The 23506-nt window shown below is 37.9% G+C and overlaps 1 protein-coding gene across 2 annotated transcripts in view; it reads left to right on the top strand.

Annotated features, from left to right (window-relative positions):
- The window catches only part of MTHFD1L (methylenetetrahydrofolate dehydrogenase (NADP+ dependent) 1 like), a 225223-nt gene that overhangs the window by 5700 nt on the left and 196017 nt on the right, over positions 1-23506 (top strand). For both annotated transcript variants that reach the window (XM_069069685.1, XM_069069684.1), the window contains exons 2-6: positions 9995-10079; positions 13184-13234; positions 13316-13369; positions 20026-20150; positions 22648-22748. In XM_069069685.1, coding sequence (XP_068925786.1) covers positions 9995-10079; positions 13184-13234; positions 13316-13369; positions 20026-20150; positions 22648-22748 — 416 coding nt within the window. The remainder of the gene's footprint in view (positions 1-9994; positions 10080-13183; positions 13235-13315; positions 13370-20025; positions 20151-22647; positions 22749-23506) is intronic.

Raw genomic sequence — 23506 nt, 5'->3', positions numbered from 1 at the left:
TCCAGAGAGAAGTACTGCTTAATGGGAAGTAGAATTGTTGATGTTAATGTTACCTAATTTTTTTTCGATTGCCCTGAGCCAAGAGGCTGGTGGTTTTTTCCAAAACAAAAATTCACAATTAGAAACATTGTTTGATTTGTGGTAGCAGTCTTTTCTTTTCAAGTAACTAATGGAACAATCTTGAATCCTAAAATAAAGTCATATGAACATAAATAAGATTAGAAAGTGTAATTATATAGTTCTATAAGTATAGAGTTGGAAGTGACCTCAGAAACCATATAAAACTATCTAATAAATACTACCCTGTCTTAATAAAGGCATGCAGGTTCAGAGAACCAAAAAACCAGGGCAAGGAAGCATGGAAACTATAACAGGATAGTAAAACAGACCAGCTTTATTGTGGGGGCATAGAGAATAAAAGGTCATCTTGGAGAAGAATTGAAACTCATTGAGTTGTGGGTGGGAGTGGAGCACTTTCTCCATGCCAGTAAATTCTGGTGGATTTTTATGGGTACTTATCTAGGGCAGTTCAGGGGAAGTTGGGAGCTTGGACCAGGGGTGTTAGGGGAAGGTTCAGACTGGGGCAGGGGATAAAAAATTTATTCATATAGCTGGTCAGATTTTAAAGGCTTCCCCCCCTTACTTATAAGGATAAAGAAACCAAAGCCCTTAAGAATTCATTGGCTTGGGGGCGGCCAGGTAGCACAGGTAGTAAGAGCACTGGGGCTCCTGTGTCATCCAGGGGATGACCTGGGGGATCTAATCCGGGCTCAGATACTTAGCGCCACACCCAGAAATAACTGGCCTTGTAACCTTGAGCAGGTTACTTAACCCCAATTGCTTTAAAAAAAAAAAAAAAGAATTCACTGGCTTACCTGGGGATACCCCAAAGGCAATTCGCTGACTCTAAGATGGTTATTCAGCCTCTCTAACTCCAGATATGGCATTCTTCTCACTATGCTATGCTGTAAGAATTGGGAGGGAGTTGAAATGAGAGTTCATAGTTTGCCATTAGAGAAAGGTATTGGTAAAATCAAGGCCAAAGCTTCTGTCCTTGCTTAAATCGAATTTTACTTTGTTTCAGTTTAAAAAGTATTTATTTTATGGAGGTCAGCATGATCTAGTCACTCTAGTAGATACTTTGATGGGTTTGGAGTCAGGCAAAAAAAAAGTTCACACTGTTGCTGATATTGTATGACCTGGATCAAGTCACTTAACTTCATTCACCATTCAGTACTTCAGCCTCAGTATCCTCATTGTACTTGCTTTCCTAGGTTGATGTGAACAGGCTTAGCTAGCTGAAACAGCCTCCCCAGAAGGAATTTAGGGAGGGGAAGAAAAGCTTGGCACTTGGAGAACTCTTATTAGAACTCTTAATAAGCTTTCTATGTCTTTTGAGGAAAGTGAAAGAAGAGCAAACCTTGTCCCCTCCTTTCCCCTTCCGGTAAAACCTTGGGGCAAAACCACCCAAAGGCCCAAAAGAAATCTTGTGCGTAAAAAGCACTTTGTAAGTCCCTTGTCACCCTCAAGTTATTTTTAGATCTTACCTCATTTACCAGATAAGCATAATTTTTGAAATCTTGTATCTACATTTTCTGTCTCTCTTCCTCCTCTCCATTCACTAACATGTAGTTAGTGTGGGTAGCTTGAGAAAACTTGTTAGAGTTATATGTGAAGCAATATTATATACCTGCTAGGTGGTTCTGCAGGTAGAGCACTGGGTCTGGAGTGAGAAGACTAGAGCAGGAAGACCTGCACCACCTCAGATATATTATTTTCAGAGAAGGAGCAAGGGGAAGGCAATAAGCATTTCTATAGTGCCTGCTCTGTGCCAGGAACTGTGCTAACCACTTTACAGATACTATTATACAAATATTTACAGTTGAGGAAACTGAGGCAAAGAGATTAAATGATTTGCTGAGGGTCACAGAGCTACTAAGTGTCGGAATCCAGATTTGACTTTACTTCCTGACTTCAGGCACAGTGGTTTATCAATAACGCCACCTTGCTGCTTATTTTCAGAAAGAAATTACATTTTGAAATAGGGTTTAGAGCAAGGTGGTTTTTTTCCTAACTGAAAAGGCTGAAAGATTGAGTTATTTTACCAAAGCTGATTGAGGCAGGTTCTTAAGATAAATCATAAAATTAGATTCAGATATTTTCTGATATTGTCATCATTGCATTATAAGGTCAACATCTCTCCCAAAGTCCATTATTAATACTATAGATTTTTTTTTTCTTCCAGCTCACACATACACATATTTTAACAAAGCCACATCAAGCTTTTGTTATTCTATACATTGCTATTAATGGGCATCTTCTATTCTTGGGGACCTAATAGGCCGGATAAGCTCTGATTACAGTTTGTCAGACTATTCTTAAAATTTTCTAAATTTAGAAGTGATTGTAAATACCATTTGTTAGCTTTCCACTCGGCCTTTATTGAAATCTCTCAAAGGTAAAAATCAGGGAGCTCTAGTACCTACCTATTTACTGCTAGGATTAAATATAACTTGACTGTTTCCAATTTTTCCAGCCTTATGGCTTTATTCCCCTTCAAATATTCTACCATTAGGAGACATGGTTGTTGGATGATTAAATATTAGGCTTATAGACATTTTTAAAAAAGGATCTTGGGTTTAATTTAAAAGATAATTGATAGAGAATTGAGTATGAGCTGTTACATTTGTGCTTCAGGAGTCCTTTGCCTCATCCACCATATTTTATCTCGCCTTCTACTCCACTATCCACTAAGAATGAATGTTATAAAACCTAAATATTATGTATAAACTTGTTATAGAGGCACAGCTTTTAAGTTGGAAGGGACCTTAAAGACCACCTAGTCTGAACTCCATTCCCCAAATCTACCCCATCTCCCCAAAGTTGAGTTCCAGAGAGTAAATGTGACCTGCTCATCGGCAATCTATGTATAAAATCTCAGATTTGTTTTGAGGTTTCTTTTATCACTCATGGGTTCAGGACATTAACACTAATTAAACAATCATCACTAAACTTCAAGAAAGGATAAAGCCTTAGAATCCAGTTGGAAGGCTCTTTAAAAACCATGTTTCTGATCTTAGGGAATTGTACCTTATAGTGGAAGGGTAGCTATACCTCAAATAATTTTCTGGCCCTTCTTTATTGCCTTTGACCTACTTGCTGGGACATGCTTGGGTGGGGATGTTTAACAAGTGCTCCAGAGAAATGGTTGATTTCATGTAAGTCTCCATTTTATTTCCTGTTAACTCTTTTCTGGAGATGCTAGTTATAAGTAAAATGGCCTGCAGTCTGGAGCTAGAGGGAAGAAAATGAACACAGGAGTGCCTAATCCACAGTCTAATCCACAATAAACCACCGAATAAGTGATCAGGAGTTACTAACCATTATTGACTTTTGTTGTTCTGTCATGTCTGACTTCATGACTCTGGGGTTTTCTTGACAAAGATGCTGAAGTAGTTTGCTGTTTCCTTCTCCAACTCATTTTACAGGTGAGGAAACTGAGGTACAGTGTTAAGTGACTTACTTTATCTCTGAATAGAGACATTTGAAAACCAAATTCCTTCTGAGCATAATGTTTAATAACTCTAGCAGATAGTACCTTGCTAAATGTTATAATGAGAAATATTAATATTTTAGTTAACAAATTTCATGCATTTCAATGAAAAAATCCTCTGGGAATGGCACTCTTATGTACTGTTAAAAACAAATATTCAAAAATTGTACAAATCAGAGCTGCCTTCCTTATTAGTAACTGTTTTAAAAAAAATTAAGTACATAGCTTGTTTCTGCCCCAGCCTCCTTGAAGTTAGACAGAAGTAAGACAGATCCAAGGGAATGTTGTTGAATAAATATTTGATCTTTCTAGGCTTTCTCCCTTTCCCTCACAATCCATTTCAGGTATATAGTTCCTTCCTTACCTCTGCCTCTTAGAACTCTAATCCTACTACTGTTGAGGTTTAGGGTTTAGGGGTGCTAGAGACCCCAACATATCAACACACCACGTCCTGCTGAATGAATTCCACTCAAGTCTCTCAGCCAAAGTAAAACAGTTTATTAAAGATTTGCCATAATAGGTAGACTCTGAAGGAGCCTAAATTATCTGTGACACTTGTATTGGATAAACAGGCCAGAATAATCTGACACAGAGGGAGTCTGTGCTAGATTGAATTCTCAGCCCAGTCATGGAGACAAGATAAATCTTATGTACAGTAAGATTGTGGGGGGATTTAGGGGTGATCTAGAGGAGAGGTTTGTGGAGTAGTCTAAGGAGGATCTTTGATGGACCTGGGGTCAGACTCCAGTAATGGGATTAAAGGTGGGATATAGCTGAAGGCTACTTGGAGATGACGGACAATGGAGGGCTAGAGTAAGAGTTTTGGGCCTAGCTATAATGGAAGTCTTATGGCCTCAGGCAAATGCCTCATCAAGTGGGAAGATTCAATCAGTTCAAGGGATTTCTCAGAGCCTGTACCCCATCACTGCCTCTAATTATGATCCCTCTTCTTTGTCTTTCAAAATCTCCATTATTTTTCTCATTTCCCTAATTGATTCGGATCTCTAAGGAAATGGTAACCCTTCTAGCCGAGGTCAGTCCCTCTAATTGTGCCCCAGATGTTACCAACTCTCAGACTGTGCTGCTTTGGTCATTCCCTTTCATCTCAGTAAATCTCAGTCAGTAGGTACTGATTCTTTACGGATCGCACAGTCATACTTAGTTCTCCTAATCATTAAACAACACTTTGTTGACTCTCCTACAATTTCCTTTCTTTTTTTAAATTAAATTTTATCTTTATTTTTAGTTTACAACCTTCATTTCCACAAGAATTTGAGTTACACATTTTCTCCCTGTCTTTCCCCTACCCACCACACCAAAACAGCGATCCCACTGTATACCCCCCCAATGTGCTCTCTCCTATATCCTCCCTTTTCTCCCCTCCAACTTTCTGGTAGGGTAAGATGGATCTCCATCCCCCAGTGCCTGTATATCTTATTTCCCAGTTGCATGTAAAGTAATAATAATAATTTTTTTAAACTTTTGAGTTCCAGATTCTTTTCCCTTCTCCGTCATCACCAACTCTTACTGGGAAGATAAGCAATTCAGTATACATTGTACATGTGTAGCTACATAAACATTTCCATAGTGGATATATTAGGAAAGACCGACTATATTTCCCTCCATCCTATCCCGCCCCCCAACTTCATCTATTCTCTATTTTGACCCTGTCCCATTTCAAAAGTGTGTGCTTCTAACTGCCCTCCCCTCCATCATCCCCCCTCTCATCCCCTTCCCCCTTCCTCTCCTGTAGGGTGAGATACCCAATTTAGTGTGTATGTCATTCCTTTCCTAAGCCAAATACAATGAGAGTAAGGTTGACCCATTCCCTTTTGTCTTCCTGTTCTTCCCCTCCATTGTAACAGTTTTCCCTTGCCTCTTCTATATGAGATAATTTACCCCTTTCTGTCTCTCCCTATCTCCTCTCATTATATTCCTCTCTCACTTCTCAATTTCACCTTTTAAATATCATCCATTCCTATTCAGTTGATCCTGTGCCCTCTGTCTATGTATACCTGTACACATATATACATACTCACATATATATTAATATGCACATATACTCTCTTTTATAGACATATATTTATGTATACATACATATATATATACATTTATATTCCCTTCAACTATCCTCATACTGAGAAAAGTTTCATAAGTTACAATTATCAGTTTTCGATGTAGGAATGTAAATAGTTCAACTTTTTTAAGTTCCTTATGGTTTCTTTTCCTTGTTTACCTTCTCATGCTTCTCTTGCTTCTTGTATCTGAATGTCAAATTTTCTATTCAACTTGGTTTTTTCATCAAGAATGCTTGAAAGTCCTCTATTTCATTGAATGACCATATTTTCCCCTGACACGTGATACTCAGTTTTGCTGAGTAGATGATTCTTGGTTTTAATCCCAGTTCCTTTGACCTCCAGAATATCATATTCCAAGCCCTTTGATCCCTCAATATAGAAGCTGCCAGATCCTGTGTTATCATGATTGTGTTTCCACAATATTCAGATTGTTTCTTCTTGGCTGCTTGTAATATTTTGTCCTTGATCTGGGAACTCTGGAACCTGACTATAATATTCCTAGGAGTTTTCTTTTTGGGGTCTTTTTCAAGAGGTGATCAGTGGAATCTTTCAACCTCTATTTTGCCCTCTGGTTATAAAACATCAGGGCAGTTTTCCTTGAGAATTCCTTGAAGGATGATTTCTGGGTTCTTTTTTTGATGATGGCTTTCAGGTAGTCCAATAATTTTAAATTATCCCTCCTGGATCTATTTTCCAGGTCAGTGGTTTTTCCAATGAGATATTTCACATTGCCTTCTATTTTTTTCATTTGTTTTGATTTGTTTAATAGTATCTTAATTTCTCATAAAGTCATTAGCTTCCATTTGCTCCATTTGCTCTGATCTAATTCTGAAGGAATTATTTACTTCAGTGAGCTTTTGAAATTTTTCCATCTATTTCCAAGCCTCAGTTACTAGCCTAGCCCCACTTTGTCCAGCTACTTCCCACCCTTGATCCTCCCAAAATAGCTATACACCCTTAAACTAGCCTAGCCCTCTATTGTCTCATCTCCAGGTAGCCTCCAGCTACTTTTCACCCTTAATCTCTCATCTCTGGAGTCTGACCTCATTTGACTACTCCTGAAGACCCTACCAAAACTTTTCCTCTAGACCACCCCTAGATTCCTCCCACAACCTTTCTGTATATAAGACCCATTTTGCCTCCATGAGAGGGTGCAGAGAGAAGGCTGGAGAATGACCTAGTGCAGACTCTGTCAGATGATTCTAACCCGCTTGCCCAAGGCAAGCGTCACAGATACCAAGGCTCTTTAAGAGTCTACCCATTATGGTAAACTTGTAATAAACTTTGCTTTTTCTTTGGCTGAGAGAAGACTTGAGTCAAATTCATTTGGAAGGACCCAGCTTGTTGGTATTTTGGGGTCTCATGCACCCCTAAACTCAACACTATTATGTGCAAGGCACTGTGCTAAATGCTTTTTAGAGATTTGATTCTAACAACAACCCTGGAGGTAGGAGCCATTATTATAACCTCATTTTTATAGTTGAGGAAATTGAGGCAAATAGGTGTTAAATGATTTGCCCATGGTCATACAACTAGTGACTGAGATCAGATTTGAACTCAGGTCATCCAAACTCTGCCTTTTGACAGAGTTAAGCTCTTTCACAAAAAGTTAAACTTTTATCTTGGCAGACAGAACTCTCCTCCTTGACTTGAATAAAACTGATTCTTTGTGCTTCTTCTCCTACTTATACAACTCTTTCTCTGGGGTCTTCTTGAGATCATGATAGCTTTCTTGCTCAGTAAATGTGGTTGACTCTCATGGAGTCATTTCTCTGTGTATAAAACCTCTCTTTCAATAGTCTTATCAGCTGTCATTGTTTCAGTTGTCATCTCTACAAAGATAACATTCTCTTCCAAGCTACTGAACTACAGTTCCATATCACCAGTTGTTTCTTGGACATCAATACCTGTAAGTCTCAAACTCATTGTTTCCAAAACAGAAATCATCTTCTTACACTCTAAACCCATTCTTTCCTTCCTCAAAATCTATGTTTCTGTTGAGTACCATCATCTTTCTAATCACCCAAATACAAGTTCACAGTTATGCTTATTTACTTCACCCATCCCCATCCTGTCAATTTCCATGTCTTGTTATTCCCTTTTCCATAATATTTCTCATGTCTGTCCCTTTCTCCCATGTTCCCAGTACACCAGGGTTCAGGACCTTATTTCTCCCTGTACCATTGTGATAACCTCCCTACTTCTAGTCTCTCTTTTCTCTAATTAATCTTTAACACAAGTACCAAATTAATATTCTTTAAGACATAAATATTACCTTATCACTCCCCTACACAAAAGTCTTTAGTAGGTCTCATTGCCTCTAAAATAAAATAGAAATTCACTAGCTGAGTGTCTAAGGTCCTACACAATCCAACTCCAGTCCAACTTTCCAAATTTATTTCATGTTACTGCCTATCTGATTAAGACACATTCTTCATCTATTTGGCTTTTCCTACATGGATTGGTAAGCCAGACTCTGAGTAATTATGGATCACATTTAAGAAAGATGTGGCTCACTCTGCAGCCCTTGATGCAAAGTTAATAAAACATAAGCCACAAACATGAACATCTGGCATACCTTACCTTCTTGAAAGAAAACCTCTTCCATTTGAACTGTGCATCTGGACATCATCTACAACAGTGACAAACACCTTTCAGCATAAAATCTTGTTTATGCCTGACCTGTTATTAATAATCAGAGCCTCAGTAAACAAAGTAATCTCTCTTGTTACATCTTTACAGAAATCGTGTATGCTTTTGACATTTCCATGGGGGACATCCTACTGGAAAAGAGAGCATTTTGCTCTACTGAATCAAATGCAAATATAGTCAATAAATAGAGTGCAATCTTGTATTCACTACACTTTGCAGTTACCATGTGGCTGGAAAATATAGACTTCAATAAAATATTGGTCCTCAATAAGCATTACATGCTTCCTAGGCACTCACTTTACTAAGCCCTGCAGAAGCCCCCTTGTTCCTTTCTCATACTCTCAAGAATGAAACCTTTAATATGTAAAGGTATTTATTCTTCTAAAACATTTTGTAGAGATGAAAAAATACGTATATGGATCAAAAGATATTACAATTCTCATTCTTGGTATTGATCTTCCCTCTCAGACTTTGTTTTGTACCTTTCTGGTGCACTTTTGGGATAAATCATATTAAGAGCTCTTCATTGTTGTCTTCTCCCAGTTAGATGGGAGGGTTAGCTCTATGAGGATAGGGGCCAGTCATCAAATTTTTCATCTCTTTAGGTGTCTAGATTGTGATCTGGACATAATTGGCACTTAATAAATGTTTCCTGAGACTGCTAATTGTAGTTCTTTTTTTCTGCCACCCTAAAATTCATTCTTTCAACCCCATGTTATTTTAACGAGGTTGATACATGCATTGCCAGAGCTAGCACAGTGTTTGGAAGGCTCCAAAGGAAAACATGGGAGAGAAGAGTATTAGACTGTCTACCAAAGTGAAGGTCTAGAGAGCCGTTGTGCTGATCTTATTGTTGTATATGCCTGTGACACCTAGACAGACTATCAGTGCCAAGCCAGGAAATGAAATAACTTCCATTCGAATCGCCTTCAGAAGATTCTGAAGATCACCTGGCAAGATAAGGTACCAGATATTAAGGTCCTTTCTGGAACTAAACTGACAAGCATTCAAACTCTACTGTAGAGAGTGCAGCTGCAATGGTCTGGCCATCTTTAAGTATCAAACTTCTGCTTGTCTAAAAGACTATTTTGGTGAGTAAGCGCACCGGCCCCGGAGTCAGGAGACCTGGGAGACCCGGGATCGGTTCCAGCCTCAGATACTTAGCACCCACACAAAATAACTGTCCGTGTAACCTTGAGCAAGTTACTTAACCCCAATTGCTTTAAAAAAATAAATAAAAGACTATCTTATGGAGAACTCACACAGGGCAAGCACTCACATGGTGGTCAGAAAAAACAATATTAGGACACTCTCAAGGTCTCTCTTAAGAACTTTAGAATTGATTGTATGACATGAGAGGCATTGACACAAGACTACCCAGCATGGTGCGCCCTCATCAGAGAAGGTACTATGCTCTATGAGCAAGCAGAATTGAAGCAGCTCAAAAGAAAAGCAAGATGCACAAATTTAGAGAATCCACCCCAAATATTCTCATGGACTACTTGTGTAAGATCTGTGGTAGAACATTTTGAGCTTCTATCTGTCTGATCAGCCACAGTCCGATGCACTGTGGCTTGTGACTCTACCATGGTGATGTCAGTTTGATCCTCCTGGAGAACAAAGGACAACAGCAATACATTTTTTTTGACAAATTAGTATGTTGTTGAAATATATCTTTTGTTTAGCTAAATTGTGTTTCTTCTCATTGCAGAGAAATAATTCAGAATTCAAAAGAAGTTCTAAGTTTATTGCAAAAAGGAAACCCTACCTTTAAGCCAGTACTTGCAGTTGTCCAGGTAAGGTTGAGAGTATTGTTTTGGATTGCTGTTTTATGATATATTTCCATTTAAAAAATTTCTTGTGGAATCTTAGCTTTGAAATTAAGAAGGAACAAATAGCTTTAGTGTTTCCTGTCAGCCTAAAAACATCTGATCACTGATGAAATCACTCTAGTATTTGTGCATAAACTGGATATTCTTTTAGTGAGTTGAGACTAAGAGGTGTTCTAGAACATAATGAAAGAAATTCATTTATTTTTACCCTGAAAAAAATTAAGCTTCAAAGGGATTTAGGTGCCTACTGGGACAAAAATTATTTGAAGATCAGCGATGGTGCAGATATGATAAAAACCAGTTCATAATAGTCAGAGCGTAGACTCACTCTATACATCAGTCACCTGTGAGCAGCCTTTCAGCAACATTATATAAGTTATAGTTACATAAGAAGGATGAGTAAAATAAAATTTCAAAGAGTAAATAAAGGAAGGTCATAGTTTACAGACCAAAGAACAATGGGCAAAGGGATAAAATCTGTATCAAATAAAACAGGAAACTAGTGGGAAGCCATAACTGATATCTTTAGATAAATTTGCAGACTGACAGAATAGGAATTAACCAGTTAGTGTGGCTGCTGTCTTGGGTTAATTTTGCAGGCTTTAGCTAGTTCTGTATCCTGCTCATCTTGAGTAAAATGGTGATAATAAAATTGAACCATAAATTATCTCATTATGATATTAAATATGTTTTAAGTCGTCTGTCATTTCACACAATGTTTTAGAGGGAAGTTATTACTGTCAGTGAAATTTTCTCATGTAATCCTTCACTCTTCGACTACATGGAGCCACCTGGTCAAGAAGATGGTATTTTAGCTGGTTCTGTTGATATTCATTCATTTAAATCATTTTTGACTCTTCATGACCACATTTGGGGTTTTCTTGGCAAAGATACTAGAGTAGGTTGCCATTTCCTTCTCCAGCTCGTTTTACAGATGAAAAAACTGAGGCAAAAAGGGTTAAATTACTTGCCTAGGGTCACACAGCTAGTAAGTGTCAGAAGCCAGATTTGAATTCAGGAAAATGAGTCTTCCTGACTCTAGGTCCAGCGCTCTGTCCACTGCCCTACCTCACTGCCCTGAGCTAGTTCTGTTTGTATTTATATCTACCTTGAGCTCAGCAATGCTGCTCTGTATACGTGAAGGCTCAGGCCTCCTCTTTGGAGGTTCCATTAGATTGTAAGCACACTTTGGTCTGGGAGCTGTGGATCCTGGATGTCACTTCCGAAGAAACTTCTGACTTCTGAATTCCCATATTGAGTAAACAAATGCTGCCTTAGGAAGACCCAGTCCCTTTTTGTTTGGACACTGCAGCAATCTTATGGATAGATCCTTCTTAAATTTGACCCTGGGACCCAAACTCTCCCAAATTCATTTCTATCTCAAAATGACCTTTCCATCCTTGTAAAAGTTTTGGCTCTTTGCTGGTTTGCTGTGTTGGGCCCCTGGCCCTGTTTGCTTCTTTATTGACTGTCCAGGCTACCTACAGAAGGCTTTGAGTTCTTGCCTGCTGCATGCCTGCCCATCTGTTACACTTTGTGTTGGTACTAGAGTGTCCTGGTGTATACCTCACTTAGGGCTCTGAAAAGAAAGTGGTTTCTTCTCAAGCCAGAGGTTCTTGACCATTTCATATGTTATGGATTCTCTCAGATAATGTTTGGAAGTAAATAAAGAAATTGATAAATTTTTGTTAGAAGTTAGTGAAAATAAATATGTAGGTTTTTTTCCTATTCTAATTCACTAAACACTCCTCCCCCCACCCTCGCCCAAATTCTAAAGGCTCTGTGGACCCCAGGTTAAGAATTTCTGACACGTGATTACTGAGAAAAGAGTATTCACCTACACTTGAAACCTTTTAGTATGCTTAGATTTTATTTTTATTCAATTCAGTAAATATTAAGTATAGTTATTCCTTCCACATCTTGGGGGCTAGGGATGTGGTGCCCCAAAATCTAGAAAATCTGCATAAAATTCTTTGGCCTTCCTTTTGTACTGGAGAAATCTGAATTTTTTTCTTTTTTGGGGGTGTTTACAGTATTAAGAAATAAAATATTTTTCTATTATACAATACTGTGCATGTTTTTTGTATTTGTGTGTTTCTAAACTTTTTCTGTCATCTACTGGCTTTTGCCTTTCATCTTCAAAACTAAAAAAAAAAAATCCTATTTAATTTCTTATGCTGACCCTCAGGATACATATCAAATGATGGAGAAAGTTGTGATGTAGAAGATGTGTCTCTTTCTGCTCCACTTTCCTTGTCTGTCAAATAGTAATAATAATAGTACCTACCTTCTGGGTTGTTGTGAAGATCAAATGAGATGATATTTGTAAAGTGCTTTAGAAACCTTAACACACTATATAAATGCTAAGATATTTTTATTATTACTTTATTGTTGTTGTTCTCTGCCAGTCACAGCACTAGGTGCTTGTGTCCCTTATAAAAGGCATAGACATAATGTTAGGGTGGTAATTAAGAGGTGGAAGTTTTGGGTTCTCCCCTAGTCTCTGATGCATGGACTTCTGACTTCAGTGTTCTCCTATGTAAAGGGATGCTGATGCTACTGCTGTGTCTACATCAGAGCTTTGACAATAAATGAAATGCAGTTCAGTGGTTTCTTTTGAGGAAAGTATAGAATAAATTCATTGAAGAATTGTATTCTTTTGCATATACCTTTTTTCTCCTCTAATTATTCTATAATAATTATTATTATTCTCCAATATATTTTTATGTATTTCATTCAGTTTTTCTCAATTACATGTAAAAAATTAACATTCATTTTTTATAATTTTATGCTCCAAATTCTCTCCCCTACCCTCCCTCTTGAGAAGGCAAGCAATTTAATATAGATTACATATGTGAAGTCATGCATAACATTTCTATATTAGCCATGTTGCAAAAGAAAACACAGATCAAAACTCCCCCCCAACAAAAATAAAGTAAAAAAAAAAGCTGTTTGAATCTGCATTCAGACTCTATCAGTTCTTTCTCTGAAGGTTTATTCTTAATAATTACATATTATTTCTTTATGTGTGTTTTAATGTCCTTTCCTTTCCTTTTTCCCCCCTTAAGGCAGGTGATGATAACTGGATGCAGGAGATAAACCAGAACTTGGCTGAAGAGGTAAGAATTGGAGATTTTTGTTCCCTTATAATATTGAATTATATGTTTTGTTTCTAAAATAACTTGATTCTTTCTTTTTAGGCTGGTCTGAACATTACTCATGTTTGCCTGCCCCCTGACAGCAGTGAAGATGAGGTAATGGTCTCTTGTCTTCCTTTTATTAATATTGCCAGGCTGGAAGAGATCCAGCCCTTTCTTGTGGCTGAGAATTTAAAAGGACTATGTCTCTTGCACTTGATAGAAATAGTCTTTCAGTTTCACCTGTGTGACCTTGGTGTTGTTCCTTCTCTATGGCTCAGTATTTTCATCTCTAAAATGATGAGGTGTTGGGTTGGATGATCTCTAAAGGCCCTTCTAAGTGTAAAATTCTATTATTTTATTTAATTTCACTTTGCTTTTATTATATTAAAGGCTTTTGTGCAAAGCAATATACTCTGGTTAGATAATATTCAACTCCTTCCAGAGACTACCATCTTATCCACCAGCTGATGCCTAGAAAACTCAAAACAATGGGGCTTTATTCACTTATTTGTTAACATATCTTTAAGCTTTAGACTTTTTTAAAGAATAAAGCTTCAGACAGATAGTCTGCAGCAATGCTATTCTGTTTTCCTTAGGGGAGACTGCATACCAAAATTTGTGGGATGCAGCCAAAGAAGTAGTTAGGGAAATTTTTATGTCTCTGAAAGAGCATATCATTGAAAAAGATAGTGCAGATCAGTGAATTGGACATGCAAGTAAAAAAAAAAAACCAGAAGAACAAATTTAAAATCTTCAATTAAACACTGAAATGAAAATCCTGAAAATCAAAGGAGAGATTAATAAAATTGAAAGTGAGAAAACCTTTGAACTAATAAATAAGACTAGGAGCTGGTTATATGAAAAAAAAAAAAAGATAAACCATTGATTAATTTGGTTTTAAGAAAAGAAAGAAGAAAACCAAATTACCAGTATCAAAAATGAAAAGGGTGAATGCACCATTAATGATGATGAAATTAAAGCAATTATTAGAGTTATTTTGCCTAGTTATATGCCAGTAAAATTGACAATCTAAGTAAAATGGATGAGTATTTATACAAAAATATAAATTGCTCAGGTTAACAGAAGAATACCTTAAATGTTGTTGTTCATTCATGTCTCACTGTTTGTGACCCTATTTGGGTTTTTCTTGGTAAAGGTACTGGAGTGGTTTGCCATTTCCTGCTCTAGCTCATTTTATAGATGAGGAAATTGAGACAGAGAGAGTTAAGTGCCTTGCCCAGGGTCACACAGCTAGTAAGTGCCTGAGGCCAAATTTGAACTCTGAAAGATGTCTTCCTGACTCCAGGCCTTACACTCTATCTACAGTGACACTTAGTTGCCCAATACTTAAATAACCCTGTTATTTTCCTTAGGGCCAGGCCTCTAATTGCTTCTGTTGGTGCAGAGATTTGCCTTCAGAAGTAGCTAGAAGATTGGCATTCCTTACCATTTTTTTTATATTTGGGGTTAGATGGGAGACATGAAAAGGGACCTCATCTCTGAGGTTGAGTAGGCCAACAATTCTTTGGAATGCCTAGATTTTTCCATTGGTATTTAGTCTTCTCTTCAGCTTTTCATGAGAATTGCCAGGGAATGTGTTTTCAAAATTTATGATAAATATTGCCAACATTTGACAAAACCGATAATCATGGAGGCAACATGGCATAGTAGAAAGATTCTGGACTTTGATCCAGAAGACAAGTTACATACAGCTCTGTTACTCCCTTAGGGAGATGGGTCACTTGAATTCCCATCAGCCTCAGTTTTCTCATTTGTAAAAAAAAAAATGAATGGTTTGGACTTGAACCATCTAAGGGCCCTTCCAACTCTTAACATTCTATGATTCTGAGAGTCCCCTACCAGATTAGGTCCTCATGCAATGGGTGCCCAGACTAGAAGTTCAGTTAGACCCAGCAGATTGATATGTAAGTCAAAAAAGATCTCAGGTTGTATTGTATGGCATAGCATCCAGAACAAGGAAGGTGATAGTCCTTGTAAGGATTCTGCCCTTGTAAGACTACATCTGCCTCCATTTTTTAGTGTTTTATGGAATATTTTCTGTGTTTGGCTCAAGGCATGAATCTATTAATAGAAGTTTGCCCTTTGCAATTATAATAAGGTTGCTCTTGGTCCTCTTTCTGTGGTACATAAATTCTGTGGTTGGCAGAGTGGAGAAAACACTGAGAATAGTCCTTTGTACCTCTTAAACCCCACTCATGCTCAGTTTTTTTATAATTTGTTATATGTTCTATCTCTCTTTCAACTTTGTGTTCTCATTTAGGGCAGGGTTGACATCTTAAACTTTGCTTTTTTTCTCCTGTGGAGGTTAGCACAGGACTTTACAAAGAGAGGAATGCAAATCTTTGTAAAGTCAAATTGAATCATGGAAAGAAAAACTAATATCATTCCCTGGGCAATAGAGGGATTTTTTATTTTTTTAATTGAAATTTTTTTGAATTTAAAAACATTTTTATATATATATTTTTAATTATTTTATTCATTTTGTTTTTTGTTGGCTTTATTTTATTCAAATTTTATATCATAGAAAAAGAAAGAAAAAGGTAGAGGGGAATGACAGTTCAGCACTGCTCTTTTTTTACCCAGCATTCAGCAAAGAACAGGAATTCTCTTTTAAATCAAAATGTTTATTTTTTAAAAATTTTTTTCAAATGCTTTATTAACTTATGATTTACGTCATTCATTTCCGTCAGATTTTGAGTTACAAATTTTCTCCCCGTTTTTCCCCTACCCACTGCCCCAAAATAGCAGTCCCACAGGATATCCCCTCCTCCAATCTGCTCTCTCCCATATCTTCTCCCATACCCCCTTCAACTTTTCCAGTAGGGCATGGTGGATCTCCATGCCCCAGTGCCTGTATATCTTATTTCCCAATTACATATAAAATAGTATTAATAATAGTATATATATATATATATATATATATATATATATATATATACATATATATGTATATGTTTTACTTTTTAAACATTTGATTTTAAAACTTTGAATTCCAGATTCATTTCCTTCCTCCCTTGTCACTCACCCTTACTGGGAAGATAAGCAGTTCAGTATAGGTTGTACATGTGTAGCTAATGTAAAACATTAACATAGTAGATATATTTTAAAGACTGACAATATTTCCCTCCCTCCTATCCCACCTCCCACTTGTTCTATTTTCTACTTTGATCCCATACCTTTTCAAAAGTGGGTGCTTCCAACTTTCCTCCCCCCCAAACTGCCCTCCCTTCCATCACCCTGTAATGTAATACCAAGCAAAGGCAACTTCCCAGGTTCAAAATACCAGCATAGGTGCTCTCTATTTTATTCAGTAACAAACCCAGAACAGAGAAGATCAAAACATGACATCATTCAAAATACAGCATTTACTAAGTGTGATTAAATAATCTCCAAGTACTACCCCACCCCAGGATCTTCCAATCATTCAATCAATTACAAAGTCTCTGTTCTAAATACTTCTCCACCCCTAGGCTATACCTTAATTAAGTCCACCACAAAGCCCCTCTTCTCAAATGGAGATTAGTTTCCAAACATAAGTAAAATACATTCATTTGCTCAACCATAGAACACAAAAAGGTCAAAAGTTCCCCACCCCTGGATCACAATTGAATCTACCCCAGAGTTACATCAAGTTTAAACACAGCACTTAATACCCAAATGGAGGTCTTTTCTTCATCTTGACACGAGGCAAGTTCTCAGCAATCTTAGTTCCTGGAGAGACAAGGCTTAGCAAGGCCACAAGATACATTGCCAGTCCCTTCATGAATTTATCCTCTGTCTGTAGAACAGCCCTAGAACCCCTGAACACATTAGCAAAGCCCTCTCCCAGGATTTCTGTAAACATACAACAAGAAAATCCTTCTTCAGGGCTTCTGAACCAACAGAAAGGCTCCCAGACCCCTGCAACAACAGTACTGTCCCTCACCAGTGGACAGTATTCATTCTGTCTGCAGGACAGTCTCCAGACCCCTGCAACAACAGTACTGTCCCTCACCAGTGGACAGTATTCACTCTGTCTGCAGGACAGTCTCAGGCCTTCTTAACCAAATGCCAGGTTCCAGGACTTCTTCAACAGGACAGTCTTTCACCAGTGGACAAATCTGGCAAAATAACATCAAAACAGACAGACAAAGTACCAGCAAAACAGCCATGTCTCCTCAGTCCTTGGCAGCTCAGGGGGCAGGTCTCAAAAGTCCAGGGCAATTCAAAGCGGCCACCAGCAATCCTCTTAGTCTCTCTCTCTCTCCACGAGGTGCTGCTTCCAAAAAAAAGATCTTCCGCCTCTCTCCAGTGTCTCTCCAAATCTACGTCACCAGCTCCTCCCACTTCAGGACTTTCTTTTCACATCAACAAGCCCATCCCACAGGTGGGATTAACAAACTCTGGGTTTTAATACAATCAATTTGAAAACCAAGCCAATACAGGGGAATCTTTAATTGCCATTACTATCACACACACCCCCATTCCCTCCTACTCTCCTGTAGGGTGAGATACCCTATTTAGTGTGTATTTCATTCCCTCCCCAAGCCAAATTCAGTGAGAATAAGGATGGCCCATTCCCTTTTGCCTTCCTATTTTTCCCCTCCATTGTAACCATTTTCTCTTGCCTCTTCTATATGAGATAGTTTACCCCATTCTGTCTCTCCCCATCTCCTCTCATTATATTCCTCTCTCACCTCTTAATTTCACATAAGTATCATCCCTTCCCATTAAATTGGTCCTGTGCCCTCTGTCTATGTATACCTGTAAACATATATACACACATTCACATATGTATTTGTATGCCCATATACCCTCTGATATAGACATATATATATATATATATATGTATATATACTCCTTTCAACTATTTTCATACTGAGAAAAGTTTCATAAGTTACAATTATTGTTTTTCCATGTAGGAATGTTAATAGTTCAACTTCGATAAGTTCCTTATGATTTCTTTTCCCTGTTTACCTTCTCATGCTTCTCTTGCTTCCTGTGTCTGAATGTCAAATTTTCTATTCAACTCTGTTTTTTTTTTATCAAGAATGCTTGAAAGTCCTCTATTCCACTGAATGACCATATTTTCCCCTGAAACATGATACTCTGTTTTGCTGGGTAGGTGATTCTTGGTTTTAATCCCATTTCCTTTGACCTCCGGAATATCACATTCCATGCCCTTCAATCCCTCAATGTAGAAGCTGCCAGATACTGGGTTATCCTGATTGTGTTTCCACAATATTCAAATTGTTTCTTCCTGGCTGCTTGTAATATTCTCTCCTTGATCTGGGAATTCTGGAACCTGGCTATAATATTCCTAGGAGTTTTCTTTTTGGGATCTTTTTCAGGAGGTGATTGGTGGATTCTTTCAACCTCTATTTTGCCCTCTGGTTCTAAAACATCAGAGCAGTTTTCCTTGAGAATTTCTTGGAGGATGATTTCTAGGTTCTTACTTTGATCATGGCTTTCAGGTAGTCCAATAATTTTTAAATTATCTCTCCTGGATCTATTTTCCAGGTCAGTGGTTTTTCCCATGAGATATTTCACATTGCCTTCTATTCTTTCATTTGTTTGGATCTGTTTAACAGCATCTTGATTTCTCATGAAGTCATTAGCTTCCATTTGCTCCAATCTAATTCTGAAGCAATGATTCTCCTCAGTGAGCTTTTGAGATTCTTTTTCCATCTGCCAAATTCGGCTTTTTAAGGCATTCTTCTCCTCATTGCCTTTTTGAGCCTCTTTTGCCATTTGAGTTAGTCTATTATTTAAGGTGTAATTTTCCTCAGTCAGGCTGTTGACTGTCATTTCGTAATTTTCTTGCATCATTCTTATTTCTCTTGCCAATTTTTCCTCCACTTCTCTTATCTACTTCTTAAGGTCCTCTATGGCCTGTAACCAGCTTGTATTTTTCTTGGAAGCTTTTGGTGCAGGAGTTCTGACTTCACTGTCTTCCTCCTGTTCCATGCTTTGATCCTTTTTATCCCCAAAATAGGAGTCTAATGTTGAATTCTTCTGTTTGTTTTGCTTCCTTTGCCTGGTCATGTTTCCACTCAATTACTTGACTTTTGGGCTTTTTGCCACAGTAGGACTCTGTCACCAGACAGGGGAGCTTTCGTCCCAACCGCTGGGGTTTTCTCAGCTGCCATAGTTATTAGTTGGGTTCCCTCTCTGAAGCCTCCACATGCTCTGGCAAGCTGGTCACACACCCCAGGACCTCCACCCTAGACCTCAATCCAAATCCAAGCAAATTAAAGCAAGAGCGATTACCCCTCAGACTGGTGTCCCCCTACACTCTGCAGGCCAGGAGCTGAAGCTGCCCACTCCCAACTACTCGGTCCCAAGGTCCATACTGCACTGACCTCTCACTTTGTCCTTCACATCTGTGGTGATAATTCTGGAAATGGCCACAGCTGCTGGTGATCTGGAGTCCCTCCAGCCAGCAGCTAGTCAGGCCTGCCCTAGGTTTCAAACCTCAGTGTGGGGTTGGGCTCGCTCCCAGAGCGCTGGGATGGCCGATTTCTGCCGGCCTGCCGGGCTGTCCTCAGCGGGAGGTTAGCTTCTCTGTGTCATTTTGTTAGTTCTGCAGCTCCAAAGTTTGTTCAGAGTCCCCTTTTACATGAATTGGGGAAGGTGGAAGCTGGAGCTGCACAGAGGTCCTGTTTCTATTCCGCCATCTTGACTCCATCCCACAGTCAAAATGTTTATTAAATAAAATGTGTGGTTATTGGTTGTTTAATCAAACTAGTTTCTGATATTTTTCTATTTAGATTATAGATGAAATCTTGAAGCTCAATGAAGATGCTAGAATTCATGGTCTGGCTCTTCATCTTTCTATCAGCTCATTTAGCAGCAAGATACTGAATGCTTTGAAACCAGACAAAGATGTGGATGGGTAAGAAGTCACTGTAGTCATTCATGGAATATATTTATTAAGCACACAAAGAAATTAAATGACTTTTGATATTAGTTTATATAAAAACCAAGCACATTCTTATGACAAACATAAAAATTACATGATTTTTTTCATTGTTTTCCATTGTGTATTTACTGCCATAACAGTTCAAAAAGAAAACTTGAGAAATCCTGGAAGCTCTATGAATGATTTAATTCTTTGTAAGGAACAAGTTATAATTTTTGATGAGATGTTCTTTTGAACAACTAGTTGTCATCTAGTAAATTACCAAAAGTAGTCAAGCTCTCTGTTCCGTTAATCGTCCTCTGTGATTTACTCTCCCAGAGACCTAATTTCCCAGCAGCACTACAACATTTCCAGCCCAGTTCAGAACCAGAAAAACAACCATAAAAGGTTTTGTTTTTAATCAAAATCACAAGGTTTAATTTTAAATTTGAAAAACCAAGTAATGAACATCAGCTGCATTAATTTGGATCCTAGAGTTTTGTGGTGTTGATAAATTTGAGTAAGTAATGTGCATTGTAGCAATCAGGATTAATGTACATTCATAAGACTCTGGGACCATAGATTTGGAGCTGAAAGAGATGGCAGACCTTAAAGTTCATCTAGTTCACCTCAGATTTTGCAGATGAGAAAACTGAGGCCTACAGATTTGAAGTGATTTGCCCATGGTATCATAGGAGTAGTAGAGCAGAGATTCAAACCCAGGTCCTCAGGCTCTTTCCCTTCTACCATATTGCTTTTATGGTATCTTTTAAGGAAATTGATTGATATTTCAAATAGTTTTTACTTTGTTTAAAAAATATTTTTTTGTTGCCAGTGAGCAACTCCCTTTACTCATGCAGGTTGATAACCTTTTCTGCAACTTATTCCTTAGTTGCCTTGAGCACAGAAATTAAGTAACTTGCCCAGGATCACACAGCCAATATATACCGTAGGTGGAATTGAACCCAGCTCTTTCTGACTCCCAAGACCAGTTCTCTAACCACTATTCCATGCAGCCTCTATTTTTTATTAGTATGTAATTAACTGTCCAAAATAATTTAGAGAGTATTATCATTTTAATTGCATTGATACAATCCATCCCATAAACAATGATTGTCTTTCTAGAACTTTAGGTCTTTTATTTCAGTTATTATAATTTTTTGGCTGTCTTTATACTTTTCATGTGTATATATCTAGGTAAGTTAATTCCAAGTGTTTAATGATTATTTTTGCAAATTAAATTTCTAATTCTTACAATTTCTTATTGTTACTAATATCATATGAAGAAGGTACTTGATTTTTATGTGATAAGATACCCTTAAATTTCCTACCCATACTCAGTTAAAAGTGCACAAGCTACCTGAGATATATTTAAGATCTTCCTTGCTCAGGTCCTGACGCTGACTTTAGTTACGGACACATGGCTAGTAATCATTTCTGTTACATATCAGGATTCTGTTGGCAGTATTAACAGCTTTGGGCAGCTAGGTGTTGCAATAGAGAGAGGACTGGGCATAGAGCTTAATAAATATTAAATATGTCTAGATAAAAAGAATATATGTGCCTGTGTTAATTATTAGGTAATAAACTATGAATCTTTCTCCAATAAATACAAGGCATAGTGATGAAATTTCGAGGTGCCATAGGGACATGCCATCTTGAGTTGAGCCCTATATTAGGTTAATGGAAAACATGGAATTTATGTATTCTTTCTTTGTTAATACACTTTAGCCTTGACAGATGAGAACTTCTGAAACTTGAAAAGTTTATCACCCTCAGTGATTGGTTTCAAAATTTTCTAAGTAGCAAAATATGAAAAATTCTTTATAAAACAATGTAGGTATTTTGCAAATAACCTGCATCAAGCACGTCAACTCATGTTAACCTGTTTTAGAGAATTTGGGTCTACTCAGGTCTGAATTTGAACTGTCAAAGAAATTAAACCAACTCCCCCCCCCCCTTACTTTACATTTTACCCTTACTTTAAGTAATTTCAGTACCAAACGTTCATGGTATCATAGATCTAGAGCAGGAAGGAATCTTAGAAATCATCTGTTACATTGTCCTTATTTTACAATTGAGGGAACTGAGGGAACAGAACTTTAGTGATTTGCCAAGGTGCTACAGAGATAAGTCAGAGAAATGGAATGCATGTGTAGGTGAATATATGGGTTTTGACCTTGCCATGTTGTCCAAAGGCGAGATGATTATCAGTAGACTTGGGGACTAGGCTTGAAGCATGAATTTAAGATTTGAAAACTAAATTATAATATGCTATTGCAATCTCCTTGTTGGCCTGTGGGGGTCAGAGTGAAGATTCTTACAGCAGTGTTCATTATATTTCTTTCATTCTCTGCTCACTTTTAATATTATTTTTAATCATTCATTTTATCAAGCACTGGGGTCATATTTCCTTTAAACTTCTCTATGCTGAATTTAGTTGAGTATTTGTTATTGTCTCATTTACATATTTCTTTGCATTATGCCTCAGGGTGACAGATGTAAATCTGGGAAAGCTGGTACGTGGAGATGCCCATGAATGTTTTGTTTCACCTACTGCCAGAGCTGTGATTGAACTTCTTGAGAAATCAGGTAATAGTAAAAGTAATAATGATAATAATTGTCATTTAAATAGTGCTAAAAGAAAGGAGGGATGGAGGAAGGAAAAAAGGTTCAACTGCAAGTAAGATGGAAAGGAAGGAAGGGAAGGAGAAAGAAAGAATTCCACTTCAAGTGAGATGAAAATGTCCTCTTCTTTAGTGTCATTTCCATAAATATAATCATATCATTTTCTGAAGCTGAACCATTTGACAGCGCCAAGGACTTTGGTTGCAAGAACTCTCTTCTCTGGGTTTTCAATAGCTATGCTCATGGTACCTGCCGGAGCAGTTCCCAGCAATATCTCCATGTAGGTTGCTTTTGCAGGGTGACAGCTGTAAGCCTTCTATAACACTGTAGCAGCAAGTCCTGTTGTTCCCAAGGTTCTTGGATTCAGGGACCTGGGGTTTTTCAAACAGGTCTGAGGGGAGATGGCAGTTAAGGTAGTGGTGATGGTTTGACTGACCTGTCATATGCTGCCCCTTGCTCTCTCCCCCTAGAGAACTGCTTCCACTAGGCTGGCTTGCGTGCCCCATGTCAGTTGTTTGACCTTTGGTGAAAGGGGGCACTGGGCTAGGTGGTCTGGGGTATACTGACATTTCTAGTGCTCTTGTGTCCCTTTGCCTCTTTATGGTAATTGGTCAGCAGTTGTTGTCGGTGGAAGTGAGTAAGGTGGGCTACTTCTGGACCATGAATTTTTCCCCTCATTAATAACTGCATGGGCTGGCCTGGGAGTAGGTCTAGTAGTTTGG

Source organism: Petaurus breviceps, unplaced genomic scaffold (genome assembly GCF_028583685.1).
Source record: "Petaurus breviceps papuanus isolate PSGF00001 unplaced genomic scaffold, PetGlider_PUasm1.0 90784, whole genome shotgun sequence".
In the NCBI taxonomy this organism is placed as follows: domain Eukaryota; kingdom Metazoa; phylum Chordata; class Mammalia; order Diprotodontia; family Petauridae; genus Petaurus; species Petaurus breviceps.
The sequence above is the reverse complement of the archived record's forward strand: the minus strand, read 5'-3'. Positions and strand labels throughout refer to the sequence as shown.